This window comes from Schistocerca americana, chromosome X, assembly GCF_021461395.2.
Source record: "Schistocerca americana isolate TAMUIC-IGC-003095 chromosome X, iqSchAmer2.1, whole genome shotgun sequence".
Taxonomy (NCBI): Eukaryota; Metazoa; Arthropoda; class Insecta; order Orthoptera; family Acrididae; genus Schistocerca; species Schistocerca americana.
The window spans coordinates 673,462,812-673,478,111 of record NC_060130.1 but is presented as its reverse complement, the minus strand read 5'-3'; the positions used below and the strand labels follow the sequence as shown (position 1 = coordinate 673,478,111).

Sequence of the window (15,300 nt, the reverse complement as noted above, 5' to 3'; positions counted from 1 at the left end):
TCACTCCAACTGCACATGCCCCACACCATTACAGAGCCACCACCAGCTTGAGCAGTCCCCTGCTGACACGCAAGGTCCATGGATTTTTGAGGTTGTCTCCATACCCATAGGCGTCCATCTGCTTGATATAATTTGAAATGAGACTCCTCTGAGCAGGCAACATATTTCCAATAATCAACAGTCCAATGTTGGTACTGACTGTCCTAAAGCTTTGTGTTGTGATGCTTCATTGAATGGTTCACAGCGACACTTGTTGATGGCCCAGCATTGAAATCTGCAGCAATGTGCAGAAGGATTGCACTTCTATCACACTGAACAATTCTCTTCAGTCATTGTTGGTCCTGTTCTTGAAGGATCTTTTTATGGCCGCAGCAATGTTGGAGATTTGATGTTTTACCAGATTCCTGATATTCACAGTACACTCGTGAAATGGTCGTACAGTAAAATCCCCACTTCATCACTACCTTGGAGATGCTGTGTCCCATTGCTCATCTACTGACTACAACACCGTGTTCAAAGTCACTTAAATCTTGATAACCTGCCAGTGTTGCAGCAGTAACCTATCTAACAACTGCGCCAGACACTTGTTGTCTTATATAAGTGTTTCCAACTACAGCACTGTATTCTGCCTATTTGCATATCTCTGTACCTGAGCATGCACACCTTTACCATATTCTTTGGTGCTTCAGTGTATATTCTGTTAATTTAATAACTGAGGTTGCACACCGGGGTTGATATTTTGAACAGCAAAAGATTTTAAAATTTCTGATTTTTTTTACACATTTGTAAATGTATTACTGCATATTTTTCTTTTAACCACTATGCCAGACATAAACATTGTGTTTATAACTCAATGTCTACTGACACATGTTATGCAAGGATGTTGTTCGTTGGGCAGGTGAACTGACAGTCTCCCATGATATTCTTACCATTATTTTACTTTATCTTACAAATCTTATATTATGCAATTGAAATCAGTTAAAAATGTTACAACTACTGGTTAGAAATAGATGTCAATGGGAATACACTAAATGAAACTCTATGTAAAAGTCTAAGCATTCAGATGGATAATAAACTGAGTTGAACCAGCATAAAGGGTAAGTTCTCCAAAAAGCTCCTATCTGTCTGCTTGGCATTTGAAAATCCCTACCACTATGTAATCTGCAGATTGTGTTTACATACTTTCATTCAGTACTGCACTATGGTGCAGTGACATAATTTCCTGGGACAGTGCAGGAAAGGTTAAAAAAGTATTTTTTCTAAGGGCACATGCAGTTAAAATATTTTGTAAAGTTTCTAACCAAACATTTTGCAGAATCCTCTTCATAGACTCTGGGATTTTTATACTGGTGCACCAATAAATTTACTTCCTAACATTATTTGTGGTTAATAATAAGTGCAAATTTAGACTACGCATACCTGGCTAGGGTTCAAAATGTATGTGTCAGCCATGAATGTTAGCAGTAATATTGACACAGTTCATAGTAGTTATGTTACTTTCTGAAATGACCATAGGTCTCACAGAGGTCTAGGTAAGCTTTTACACAATATCCACCACAATCAATTTATGCTACATGGTGCATGTGTCATGAAGAAATTACCATGAAAGACAGTTTTCCCTAACATGTATGAATCTGGCAGTGTAAGACTATAGATAATGTTTAAATAAACAGCAATGCTGTTACAAATATGTTAATGTAGGATATGATGTCCTTTGATTTTTCTGATACCCCGAGCTGCTCACTTGGTAGGTATAGGAACTTTACCTACATATTGCTGTAAACACTGATAAATGTTTAGTCACTGCCAAAGAGTTTCAGAGGACTGTTATCTGCAACAATAATTTCACACTAAATGTTTAATTTTTTTCTCTGTTGCTATTGCCATATTGTTGAAAAACACTAAAATTTAATTTATGCTGACTGGTCTAAGCTATATGACATATCATGTTTTTACATGTCACCTAGAAAGCAAGAGCAGCTTTCTATATTCATTATCGAATGAGTTATCAAGAATGAAGTATGGATCACATCAACATTATATTCAGTTGATAAAAAGTTGGTTTCAGTATAAATTTTGTAGTCTGATCAGCCTGAAGTAATTACATGCAGAACTGTGAGTAGTATAAAATGTCTATTTTCCCTAGCTTACTAGTACTCCGTGAAGAAATGAGATCGATCTGTTTGTTGAGAACGGAGAAGGTCACTCTTCCAGGTGAAGCACCATACATTAGTATTTGTGATTATGGGGCAACTATTCACAAGTCTGAGCTGCAAGAGATGGCTGTCATGTATGTGTGAGGTGTGCTTGCTTGTGTGAATGAATGTGTGTGTGTTTTCTTACTAAAAAAGGCTTTGGCCAAAATCTAAATGTGTAATAATATTTTTATTGTGCCTGTCTCCAGCTCAACATGTCATCTTTATGGTGAGTAGCAATCTATCCTTTTCTTATACAGCTGATATTTCAACCTGGTGTTTCCATTGTTTTATACATGAGTGATTTCAGTTCAATAACCTATTCTTCATTATGAATTATGGGAATATTCTGCATCTAAGAAAAAATAAGGAATTTTTAAACCAGTATGCTTAGAATACTATTAGAAATTCCTATGTGTCTTATGTGTGATTGACATATATGTATTCCCGAAGAAAAAAAATTAATGTTTAAATTGATATGATTCCTAAAGTAGCAAGATTATGAAACTTTGAGACTCCAACGTGTTCAGAACCCATACCATCTGTAACTTCCAACTAAAGGACAGATCTTTTACACAGATGCAAAATGTTCTACATAAATGGATAATGTCCATATAGAACACCCAACATTCCTACATTATCCTTTGTCTGAACTTCAACAATATTATGTAATCTGCCTAGCTCCTTCTGCTTTCACACCACAGACTCTGTCACACTATTCTTCTTTTTTCTTCCTATTACTATTCCAGCCCTCCCTAACATTGGTTCTATAGACTGATATTTTTCTGAATACCTCTAAATTTTGTGTGTGTAACTCACTTTTTACATTAGTATTTATTTAATTTGATATTTATTTAAATATTATGTTTTTATTTTGTTCCAGTATCCAAAGCAATGTATCAGCAACCTCAAAATTATGTTTATCTTCCTGATAACCTTGTTGTTTGAGGAAACGATGTCTTACCGCTCAGCAAGTGGAAATCTCCATTTTTTTGTGTGCCTTACTGTCACTCAGTACTATTTTTAAAGGCAAATTGTGGCTGTCTCTACATAATTGCACATCATCATGAGAAACATTCATTATCTTGCTAGTTAGTGATGATTACATGAAGTAGTAGTGGAAGGCTAACTATGTTATGTACTTAATTATGGAGACAGGAAATGGCGTATCCCATTTCAATGAAATACTACTGATAAAATTCAGCATATACAGGAGATTAAAAATTAGTATGGCTCTGGCAAGGCTGCATTGGCAAAGCATATACATGAAATTCAGAGATGAATACTGTAACTCCCAATAGCATGTCTGGTCCAAGTTAAAGTCTTTCAGAAGATTTATAACATAGAATGTTAAATTTTGGATGTTCTTTCTGTGGAAAGTTGTTAAGGAAACTTTTGAACACCGGTGTTGTTGTGACAGTGCCACGACATTCAAACGTGCCGCTACGTTAGTACGCGAACACGGCGATAGAGGCGCTCCGCAGCTCGGCCGAGCGCGGGAGCGCCACCTGGTTATGAACGGCGCCGGCCGCATGTCACGGCCCGGGAGTCGAGTGACAGATACGGAGTTAGTAACATGTAACCCGCGAGTGTTTCTACTTTTGTATCTCCACGCACTTTATTAGTGATTAAAGGTTATAACACTTTTTGGCGACGAGGTCGGATATTTTTTTTCCCCTGCGTTGTGGACTTGTGTGTTCGTGTCGGGGCAGACATGGAACAGCTTATGCAAGCGCTTATTGAACAACAAACACAGCTGACGGCTGCTATTCAGGCGCAACAAACACAGCTGACGGCTGCTATTCAGGCGTTGTCGACGTCGCTTACTCGTCGTCTGTCTTCCTCTTCTCCGCCTCCGTTTCCTCCTTATGACGAGGCCGCTGAAGACTGGGAGGATTATGAGAAGCGTTTGCGGCAACACTTCTTGGCTTTCGGTGTTGTCGACGCTCCTATGTGTAAGTCGTTATTTCTATCTTGGATTTCCCCACGGATCTATCAGCTGTTATCTCAGTTAGCCCCTCTGCGGGAACCTGCCTCTCTGTCCTTCCAAGAAATGTGTGACTTATTGTCTAACGTAATAGTAACCCATGTCGTTGCCGCCCGCGTGGCTTTCTACCGGTGTCGTAAACAGCCCCATCAATCTTACCGGGCTTGGGCGGCGGAACTACACGGTCTGAGTAGGAAATGTCAGTTTGTCACGGACACTCATCATGAGTCTTACGCTGATTCAATGGTTCGGGACGCTATTTTACGGCTTGCTCCGGATAAAGAAGTTCGGCAACGTGCCTTACAATTGCCAAACCCGTCGTTGTCGGAAGTTCTCAGCATCGCTCAATCGTTTGAAGTGTCTCACGCTGCTGGTGCGCAAATAGACGCGTGGTGTGATGTAGGCGCTGTACACACCACTTTCGACGCAGACAATGTGCCTGTTTCACAGGAAAACGACGATGTGGCGGCGGTGCACTCGCGTCAACAACGTCGCGTTGGGCCGCCACGCTCGCAGCGAAAACAGCAACCACAGAAGCAGGCTCGTTCCGCCCTTCCTTCTTGTCCACGTTGTTTCGTACAGCATGACAGAGCCGCGTGTCCAAAACGTTGGGCCACGTGTAATTCATGTAGGAAAAAAGGCCACATTGCTTCTGTGTGTCAGTCCCCTAAAGTTCCTGTCGACGAGGACGAGGCATCGGACATGGATGTTAACTGTGTGCTTCCTCAAACGAATAAGTTGTTTGTTACTGTTCGTGTTCTGGATAAAGACATTCGCATGCAAGTGGACACTGGCTCTGCAGTAACTCTCATTAATTCTCGCACGTATTTGGAGTTAGGCTCCCCTTCCTTGTCTCCAGTTACGCGAAATCTACGAACTTATAATAAGCAGAAAATTCCTATCGTTGGCCAGTTTGATGCTTCCACTGCCTACAAGTCTGTTGTTCGGCCCCTCACGTTTTATGTGGTGGATCATGCGGGCACTGAAAACCTGTTCGGTTATGATGCTTTCCAGTTGTTCGGGTTTTCCATTGATGATGATGTGCACCTCATATCTGAGGACATTCCGTATCAACAGCTGGATGGCTTGTGTTCTGAATTCTCGTCCGTGTTCTCTGCGGGTCTGGGTCGGGCCAAGGATTTTGAAGCCCACATTACTCTTAAACCTACGGCTCGCCCTAAGTTTTTCCGGGCACGCCCTATTCCGATGGCGTTGCGTGCGCCTGTCAAAGCTGAGATAGACAGGTTAACAGCTTCGGGGATTCTCCTTCCTGTTACCTCCAGCGAATGGGCATCGCCCGTCGTGGTGGTTTCTAAACCAAACGGGAGTCTGCGATTGTGTGGTGATTTTAAAGCCACTGTCAATGCTCAAAGCCTCATTGACACTTATCCTCTTCCCCGTCCTGAGGAGTTATTTACCAAGCTCGCTGGGGGCCAGTTCTTTTCCAAACTTGACTTATCGGAGGCGTACCATCAGTTGCCGCTGGATGCATCTTCCAAGGAATTTCTCGTCATCAACACTCCTTGTGGGTTGTATCAGTACCAGCGGTTACCATTTGGCGTCGCTAGCGCGCCGGCCATTTTTCAGCGGTTTTTGGAACAGCTCACGGCTTCCGTTCCCGGCTGCATCAACTACCTGGATGACATTGTTGTCACGGGGGCCTCCACTGAGGAGCACCTTCGCAATTTGCGTTCACTGTTTCGGGTTCTGCATTCAGCAGGGTTGAAGTGCAATCTGGACAAGTCTCAGTTCTTCCAACCCTCCATTGTGTATCTTGGTTTCCACTTGTCCCGTGAGGGTATACGTCCTCTACGACAGCACGTTGCGGCCATTACCGCTCTACCCCGGCCGTCTACGGTCAAAGAACTTCAGGCGTTTCTAGGCAAGGTTGCTTATTATCACAAATTCATTCCCTCCGCGGCGGCGGTGGCTCATCCTCTGCATCAGCTGTTACGCAAAAACGTTCCTTTCTGTTGGTCCGCCGAGTGTGAGCAGGCTTTTGTCCGCCTGAAGGCTCATTTGCAGTCGGCGCCTTGTCTTGCCACATTCCGTCCGGGTCAGCACTTGGTTCTGGCGACTGACGCGTCACAGTATGGCCTAGGGGCTGTTCTCGCCCATCGGTATGAGGATGGGTCGGAACGACCCATCGCCTACGCTTCCAAGACCCTCAACGATGCCCAACGGCGTTACTCTCAAATAGAAAAGGAGGCTCTCGCTATCGTTTATGCTCTGAAAAAGTTCAGCGTTTTTTTGTATGGTTCTAAGTTTCACCTCATCACCGACCACAAGCCGCTGGTCTCTCTGTTCAGCCCCTCGGCGTCGCTTCCGGATAAGGCAGCTCACCGCCTGCAACGTTGGGCCTTATACTTGTCTCGTTTTCACTATGAGATTCACTATCGCCCCACGGCCCAGCACGCCAACGCTGACGCGTTGTCGCGTTTGCCGATGGGCCCCGACCCGGTTTTCGATCGCGATGAACTCCTCTGTTTCCACATTGATGAGGAAGAACGTCGTGCGGTCGAGGGTTTTCCACTTACGGGTTCGCAGGTCGCGTCGGCTACTGCGCGGGATCCGGTCCTGCGTCAGGTGATTGGTTTTGTTCAGCGGGGTTGGCCGGACAGGACCAAGGGCCGGGCGTCGGATCCCCTTCGCAACTACCATGCCTTGCGCCTTCGTCTGTCTGTTCGTGAGGGTGTTGTTCTTCTGGCCACGGATGGCGCATCTCCACGGGTTGTGGTGCCCGCCTCTCTTCGCAAAGCTGTTCTCAAACTATTGCATGAGGGCCATTGGGGGATTTCTCGGACTAAGTCCCTGGCCCGCAGGCACGTTTATTGGCCCGGTATCGATTCGGACATCGCCCACATGGTCGCTGCGTGTGCTCAGTGTGTTCAACAACTGGCTGCGCCTCGTACTCTGCCCTCTCCGTGGCCTGATCCGGCGCAGCCGTGGGAACGGGTGCACGCTGATTTTGCCGGCCCCTTCCTCGGCACTTATTGGCTACTGTTGATTGACACCTTCTCGAAGTTTCCGTTTGTTGTTCGCTGTCCGTCGCCCACCACTGCGGCGACGACGCTGGCTTTGTCAAAAATCTTTGCGCTAGAAGGTCTTCCATCCACGATTGTCACGGACAATGGCCCTCAGTTCTCTTCGCAGGCCTTCCGTGATTTTTGTACTGGACAAGGGATTCATCATGTTACAGCACCGCCCTTCCATCCGCAATCGAATGGGGAGGTCGAGCGCCTTGTCCGCACTTTCAAAAGCCAAATGAAAAAATTCCTTAGTGATTTTTCCACAGATGACGCTCTGTTGCAATTTCTGAGTTCTTATCGCTTCACGCCTCTGGGTGATCGCAGCCCTGCTGAACTCTTGCATGGCCGCCAACCGCGCACCCTACTGCATCTGCTTCACCCTGTCAGGCCTTGTACTGTGTCCCCTAGTGCGGGAAAATACCCGGTGGGCGCCGACGTGTGGGCCCGGGGGTATGGATCTCGCCCTAAATGGATTCCAGGGGTGGTCCAGGCTCTTCGCGGCCGCCGGCTTTGTGAAATACGTACGGACGGCGGCATGGTTGTTCGCCATTACGACCAGATGCGCCCACGAGTGGTGGCCACGCCGGTACCACCGCCCCTTCTTTCGTCTCCACCAGTCCGAGAAGCCAGTCCTGTCGCTGCTGCCGATCTTCCGGGCGTGTTGTTGCCGCCGCCGTCGCTACCGCTTCCGAGTACGCCGGAACCGGCCCCAGTCGCGACGCCGCCTTCTCCGGGACCCATCTCGCTGGAGCACACCCCCAGGTCCACGACACCTATGGATGCTGCTCCGGAGTTTTCACCCATCATCTCGTCCAGGAGGCACGTTCCACGCGCCAGCTTCCGTCCTGGACATTTTCGACCATACTCTCGTGTTTCTCCGCGGGATCTTCTCGGGACCTCCCAAGAGGCCATGGATGTGTCCGCACTGTCCGTGTCTCCACGAAAGTGAGCGTTTTTTTTTTCAAGGGGGGAAAAGTGTTGTGACAGTGCCACGACATTCAAACGTGCCGCTGCGTTAGTACGCGAACACGGCGATAGAGGCGCTCCGCAGCTCGGCCGAGCGCGGGAGCGCCACCTGGTTATGAACGGCGCCGGCCGCATGTCACGGCCCGGGAGTCGAGTGACAGATACGGAGTTAGTAACATGTAACCCGCGAGTGTTTCTACTTTTGTATCTCCACGCACTTTATTAGTGATTAAAGGTTATAACAGGTGTGTTAAGGAATTTGGTTTTACTTTGTTGTTTTTGTACCTGTCAGGGACAATCCACATGAGCAAGATAAGAAGCAGTAGGACACACATAGGTCTCATCATGCTTCCTCTACATACAGAACACAGGAGGAAGAGAATGGTGGTCGTGTTAAGCAGTACCTGACAGCCACTAACCAGTGGCATGAAGAGTGCAGATGTCAATCAATATCCGGGGCACCTAAGGGGAGGTTATTTGCTCTCATGTCTGATGCAATGATTTAGTATTAAACTGTTCTTTTTATTAAGCAGGAGATATAAAACATAATTTCTGATACCACACATCCAGAGTATATTTTAAATACAAAAAGTTATTCAAGCAGTAGAGAAACATTTCTCATGTACACCTTCTTCTGGTTTTTTAATACTTTCATCATATTTCGCCAAAATTTTTGAATATTCTTGAGTTGTATTAGTAATAACATGTAACTCAACAAAATATTACTGTCTAAAATAAGTGTGTAACTGAATATTGTTCATCACCTGAAGTATTGCTTTTGCTTCGCTCAGCCCAGCGACACGGTTCCACTGCACATTAGGATTTCTATGAATGATATCCTTTTCAAGAGTCTCTACAAGATGCTGTTCATACTGGGCAGCCTGGAACACTTTTGGTGGGGTTTCATGAGAATCACTATCTTGTGAAGGTGTTGCAGATGGTAATGAAGGCGGTCCCTCATTGCTCCGTCTTACAGGTCCTTGTGTTTTCACGCTCACTGCTGCTCCAGGATGTGACCGCTTTGTCAGGCATGGAGTGCGGTCCATTGAATGAGACTTCCTGGATCGGCTACAATGAAAGAAGTCAAAAGTCTTAATGAAAAATTTACTTGGTGAAATTGTAATGACTTATTGTTAAATGTGTAATGAATTTAGATATTCACTAATATAATACTATGACAACTAGCTCGAAACTGAAGCATTTTTGTTTATAATAATTAATTATGGAGCACATTTATGATTCAAACTTTCAGAAAATATTGATGGTACTTCTTTCCTATCTTTCCACATTTTCAGTCATTGCAAAATTTGTGGGAATCAAAATTCAGACACATCTTAACCACATTTTCATTAATGAATAGCTTTCTAAACCATCTTAGAAGAGGTGATATACTGTGTGAGGGTCAATTTAAACATAGGACAATGTAACAAACTCTTAGTCAATCAAGAACCAACAAACACAGTGAAAACATGAAAGCATGTGACAGTATGGCTTCATGAACTGCCAGTAATGGAGGAGATGCATTGCAGTTTAAGAATCACTAAGTAAGAAATGGTGCTGTCCCTTAACTAAAAGTGGCTCATGTCAAAAGTGTGACTGTGGTGGTATGCTCCTTCAGAACTACTTTTAGTAAAGAAAAAAAAAATCCAAACTTAGCAACATTAAAACTATTATAAACTGTACCATACAGATATGAGTTACTGAATATTAACGACAGTATATAACCCTCTATGGTTGTGCTTAACAAGTTTGTAAGCTTCCAATACATTGTAAAATAGTGCTGTGACAATTTGTTGAATCACTTGAGCAATTGCATCTTGGGAATGTGGAAACATTTGTTTCAGCTCTTCATACTTATTATGAATGATCTTACAAAGGGTAAGCTGTGAACTTTTAAGAAATCCTACAAAAAGTGGATAATTTTGAGAAATATCTGGATAAAAAAATTACTATGGTAGATATTATTCCAAAACATTGTGATTATTTTCTTTAAGAATTACAAATTTGTTAACTTAGACATTCACAGGAAAAGTTGTTTTTATATAAAATCAGCCCTACAGCATTTTATGCAAAGAAGAGTAGTGTATTTGCTTGTGTGGCACACAGAGCAGATGGAGAGGGTGGCAACAGTTACTTGAGTGGCTCCTTTAATGATACTGCAGCTGTTTTGTGCTAACAAATAGGTGAGCTACAAGAAACATTTCTGAAAATGGTAAGGTTTTGGCTTTTATCTCCACATTTGCTCTGCAGCATTATTTAAAATTGTTTCTGCAATACTAATTTTCTGTATACCTTTTATGTAGCTCTCAGAGATGAGTTGTCCATCAAGACAATGTTAGACAATAAGGAACTGTTTTTCTGGACTTCCACAAAAGATAATGGTTATACAGGTCACAAGTATCTCATTATTGTGTATTTCCATGTGTCAGAAAAGTGTATATACACTGCCCGACAAAAATAGTGAAGCACCCAGTTGGGGAGGAGGGAACAAAACGAAACTTCATGGGTTGAGAGGGTATGTGATATTATTTCAGTGATTACAAGATTGGGACAAATTTACAAAGAAGTTGACAGTAAAGTGGACCCACCTATCAGTATGACATTGCACTCTCTTTTGCCTGGCTTTATTTACTGATACAATTGTCAAGGGTGTCATAAAGCCATTGTACCCTCTCCAATGGCAAGTCATTCCTTGGTATCCTGGATACTGGCACTTTGACAGAGTTGATGTCTGAGCTGGTCCTCAGCATTTTCTATCAACAACAAATCTTTATGTTGTTAGAACAGGAATACCTCAACATCACACAGAGACTTCACAGAGGAACTTTCCATGTGTGGATGAGAATTGTTCCGTTGAAAAGTAGCACCACAATACTGTAGTACGAGTGGCAGTATGCGAGAATGCAGGATGTCTGTTATGTACCATTTTGCCATCACAGTTCTGTAACCAGTACCAGCTACGATGTAAAGTCATACCCCATGGCTCTACACACCATGATGCCAAGACTAATACCACTATGCCTCTTCAAAACATTGGAAGAATGGGACATCTTCCCATGTCACTACCATGCTTGTCGACGATGATCATCTAGCCTAGCGCAGAATCATGATTCATTGCAGAATACAATGTGACATCTTTCATCAGCAGTCTAGGTTCCATGTTCGTGGCACGTCTCCGAACACTGCTGTTTGTGTTGTGGCGTTAATGGGAGCCTACATATGGGAAAGTAGTTCCCTAGTCTGGCTGCTGCTAATCTCTACTGAATGATGCAGGATGATACAGAACATTGCAGGGAATCCATTACTTGTTCTTGGATGGCAGGCACAGATGTGGAGGGGTTACAGTGTGCTTCATGCACTAATGAACTACGGTGGCTGTTCTACCTGTCACAGAGAATTGCCACTATAATCTTTTACACAAACACTGGTGTTTTATATGTCTGACAGCCGACCATGTCTTCTGGGTGCTTCACTGTTTTGTCAGACAGTATATATAACTACTAAGAAGCCAACATTTAATTCATCTGTAAAATCATTTCTGTAAAAAATAAATAACACTGCATAATATATTATAAAAAACTTGACCAATATGTCTTTTTATCAAATATCAAAATATCTTTTATCATACCCTTGTATATTACAAATAGAGCACATACAATATTTTGATTTTATTGATCAATAATTCTGTCCACAAAGAGTTCAGCTCATGGGGAAAGATATTAGCTATCCTCATAAAAGAGCACTATTGTCACTTTGGAATTCTGTAGATGACATAGAACTAGAAGCAGGCACTCATGTGACCATCCACCATTGACAAATCATTTCAGGCAAGTGATGTCAGTTGTACGAATCACTGCAGTAAGCTAGGTTGAGAAGGAGAGGTGACAGAATGGAAAAGGAGATATTGTATTTGGATGTGGATATAACCACACTGAGACTGATGTTGCCCAGTTTGTTAGTGTATCAATGTGGAATGTCGAATGTGTTTACAGGGAATAGTGTACCATTCACAGCCAAGTAACAGCATATTAACTATGGTCATGATAAGGTCTTAACTAACAGGGATGTCAATGATGATCAGTTTCAAACTTGCCAGGAAATGACATCAGTGAATGCAGTTTCATCTCAGTAAGTTGTGAAGGGAGTGCAATGGACATTTAGCGTAGGGTGGTACCTCACAAAAGGCCATTACTCACAAATGCACATAAATCTACTTAATGAGCCAAACAACACAGAGGACTGGAGGCACATAGTGTGGCCTGTTGAGTCATAGTTTTTCCTCTTTTCAAACGATACAAGGTGCTGAGTGCATTGGTGGCTCAATGAGGCATTTAAACTATAATGCACTGAGGGTGTAGGTCAGGATGGAGGTGGTCCTGTGATCTTCGAGGGATGTTTTTTTGTACCATGGCTTGAGCCCATTCATTCAGGCTACGGATGTATATTTCAGCATTCTTGCCAAACAGTTATCTTCCTTTCTTCTATATATTCATGGTGATATGCCATGGACACTACCATCTTTCATGATGGCAACAGCTATGTTCACAGGTCTGCAAGCATATGTTCCTGGTTTGATGAACATTCAGGGACCCTATCAAACCTCAGCTTATAACAGACCAGAAAAGTTCAAACAAAAACTACCATATCACACAAGTATACCACACTGATTGAAAGAAACCAGAAAATTAATAGGTACATCTTTCTACCAAATTCTGTGACAAGGATCATTTTTCCACACAAGTGACAATATGTCATTTGCCACCCCCCCCCCCCCCCCCCCTCCCATTTTTCAACACAAGAAACATTTCATGCCCCCTTTCCCTTCTACTTCCCTCGCACTTACATTACCTGCCAAGCTGCAATTCCTTGGGCTCTTCATGAGACCTGTCAAAATAAACCTAAATCTACTGAACATGGAAATGGATTGGTTTTGCTACTAATTATGATACACTCTGTGTGCAAATTTTTCACAAGAGGCACCTCTAGTGTGCCTCAGCCTGGTGCCCCAAGTGGCCCTTGGACCTTAAACAGGGCCCTCCTGTGGCAACGTAGAGATTATGACTCAGAAACATCCAGATGTGACAGAAATCTATGTAATGGGGAGAGTAAATGATTTTGAATAAACTTACAAAGTTTGTGGAAGTGATCTGGTATGATAAGATATCAGTAGTATGAAAAAGGCAACACCAAGTACTAGTACTGAACTAAGTGTTATTAGTGTTCTATGCCCCACAGAAAATTGGATATAGGTAGATGAGTTAGTTTCAATTTCTACATGAGGCCACATATTGTCAGATTATTTGTGTAAAAGCAGTTATGAGACTAAAAAAAGAGTAGAAATGCAAAGCTATTATAAAATTCCTTATACACAGAGATATATGCAAACACAGTTGTTGCTTGCATCTATAGCTATGCAAGAAATCAACACTTCTATGTGGGAAGTTCACCACTGATTTATATTGGAACTAGCAGTAATGGAGTAAGGTGGAACTATTGACTTGTTCTTATACCATTCCTGATAGTAATATACACATAGGGGACAATTTCACAAAATAGTTAATTTTGTATTCAGGTTGTATTTTATCAGAATTAATTGTTCAAAATATTGTTGCAGAAGAAGCTGAGTAGTGCAGCCGCTGTAGTGTAGTGGTTATGATACTAGATTGTTGCATGGAGGGTCGAGAGTTCAAAACTCACCTGAACTGAAACATTGCTATTCTAGAAGTATCCACAAATGGCAAGAATGATTGTACCGGAATGTTCTGTAACAGTATATATACTGTATGTGTTCCGGCTGGAGGCAGTTCACTCCGCGCTCTTGTATGTGCAAGTGCTGAATAAACCTTCGTTAAGTAAAGTTAGTGTTCGTCATTCAACTCCTAACACCTTCCTCTGCGTGACATTACTCTGGTGGAGGCGCTGGGTATTGGAACTTGTGATACCGCACATTGTCGACGACACAGTGGCTCCCATCAGGCCACGACAGAGCCGCCATTTACGTGGCGAGAAACCCGAGTTTGAGGCATATTCTATAGATCCCAATCTATCAGAGACAGAAGAAGAAGATGACGTCACGATGACAGCAACTGTGTGCCATCACATGAGACATCCTTCCGGGTTCTCTGGTGACGATGGTCAAGATCCAAACAAGTGGCTGAAGGTATATGAGCTTATAGTAAAATTTAACAAATGGGATGACACCGTGTGTTTGGCTAACATATTTTTCTGCTTGGAGGGCACTGCCAAGCAATGGTATGAGAACAACGAGGAGAAGTTCACAAGCTGGGAAGTATTCCATGCGGAACTGCGCGAGTATTTTGGCGACACACAACGACAGAAGTGCAAGGCTGAAGATAAATTAAAGTGCAGGACACAGCGTCCAGGAGAAACTACAGCATCCTACATTCAAGACGTCTTGGAGCTGTGTAAAGTAGTGGATCCTCAAATGAAGGAGGAAGATAAGGTTGCACATCTCATGAAGGGTGTTGCTGAGGACATGTATCAAGCCCTACTCCTGAAGGAGGTTTCGACAGCAGACGACTTCATAAAATGGTGCTAGTATATCGAGACAATGCATCAAAAAAGAATTACACGCAAGAAGTTTGAACGGCTTCCAAGCGTCGTATCGATGTCTGTGATGGAGGAAGAAACTGATTTCACAAGTGTTCGTTGTCGGATAGTGAGAGAGGAAGTTCATAAGGCACTTGGATTGCTCGTCGAGCAAAAAACCGAGACGCTTCAAGAGGTCATAAGCGAGGAAGTGGAACGGACATTGAACCCAATCTTTCGTCCTTCATTTCTCTTTAAAACAGTAAAAAAGTCGAGACCCAGGCGAAGTTACGTTTCTACAATGCCGCATGAGGAACCTGTTTAGGTACCAAGGAAGACTGATGTCTGGAGGACCCAGGGTAACCAACCAGTATGTTTCCACTGCGGACGACCGGGACATGTGATGCGTTATTGTCGAGAAAGGATATTTGATGGCGCCCGCGCCAAAAGACAGCAGAACGATCTTAGCCGTCGCCAACTCCGGGACGACGAAGATGAACAAGAAGAGGTGGGCGCCAGACGACGTAGGTCACCATCGCCGCAAGCTAGCCGCTGGAGAGGACGCTCCCCAACA

The 15,300-nt window shown here is 43.4% G+C and overlaps 2 protein-coding genes across 2 annotated transcripts in view; both read right to left on the bottom strand.

The window, feature by feature from the left end:
- Positions 1–9,240, bottom strand: part of LOC124555751 (katanin p60 ATPase-containing subunit A-like 1) — a 62,011-nt gene extending 52,771 nt beyond the window's left edge. The window contains exon 1 of the mRNA XM_047129774.1: positions 8,942–9,240. Coding sequence (XP_046985730.1) covers positions 8,942–9,223 — 282 coding nt within the window. The 5' untranslated portion in view covers positions 9,224–9,240. The remainder of the gene's footprint in view (positions 1–8,941) is intronic.
- Positions 9,241–11,657: 2,417 nt separating this feature from the next.
- Positions 11,658–15,300, bottom strand: part of LOC124556241 (putative uncharacterized protein DDB_G0290521) — a 72,482-nt gene continuing 68,839 nt past the window's right edge. Inside the window, exon 5 of the mRNA XM_047130229.1 lies at positions 11,658–11,715. Within this exon, the coding sequence (XP_046986185.1) occupies positions 11,658–11,715 (58 nt within the window). The remainder of the gene's footprint in view (positions 11,716–15,300) is intronic.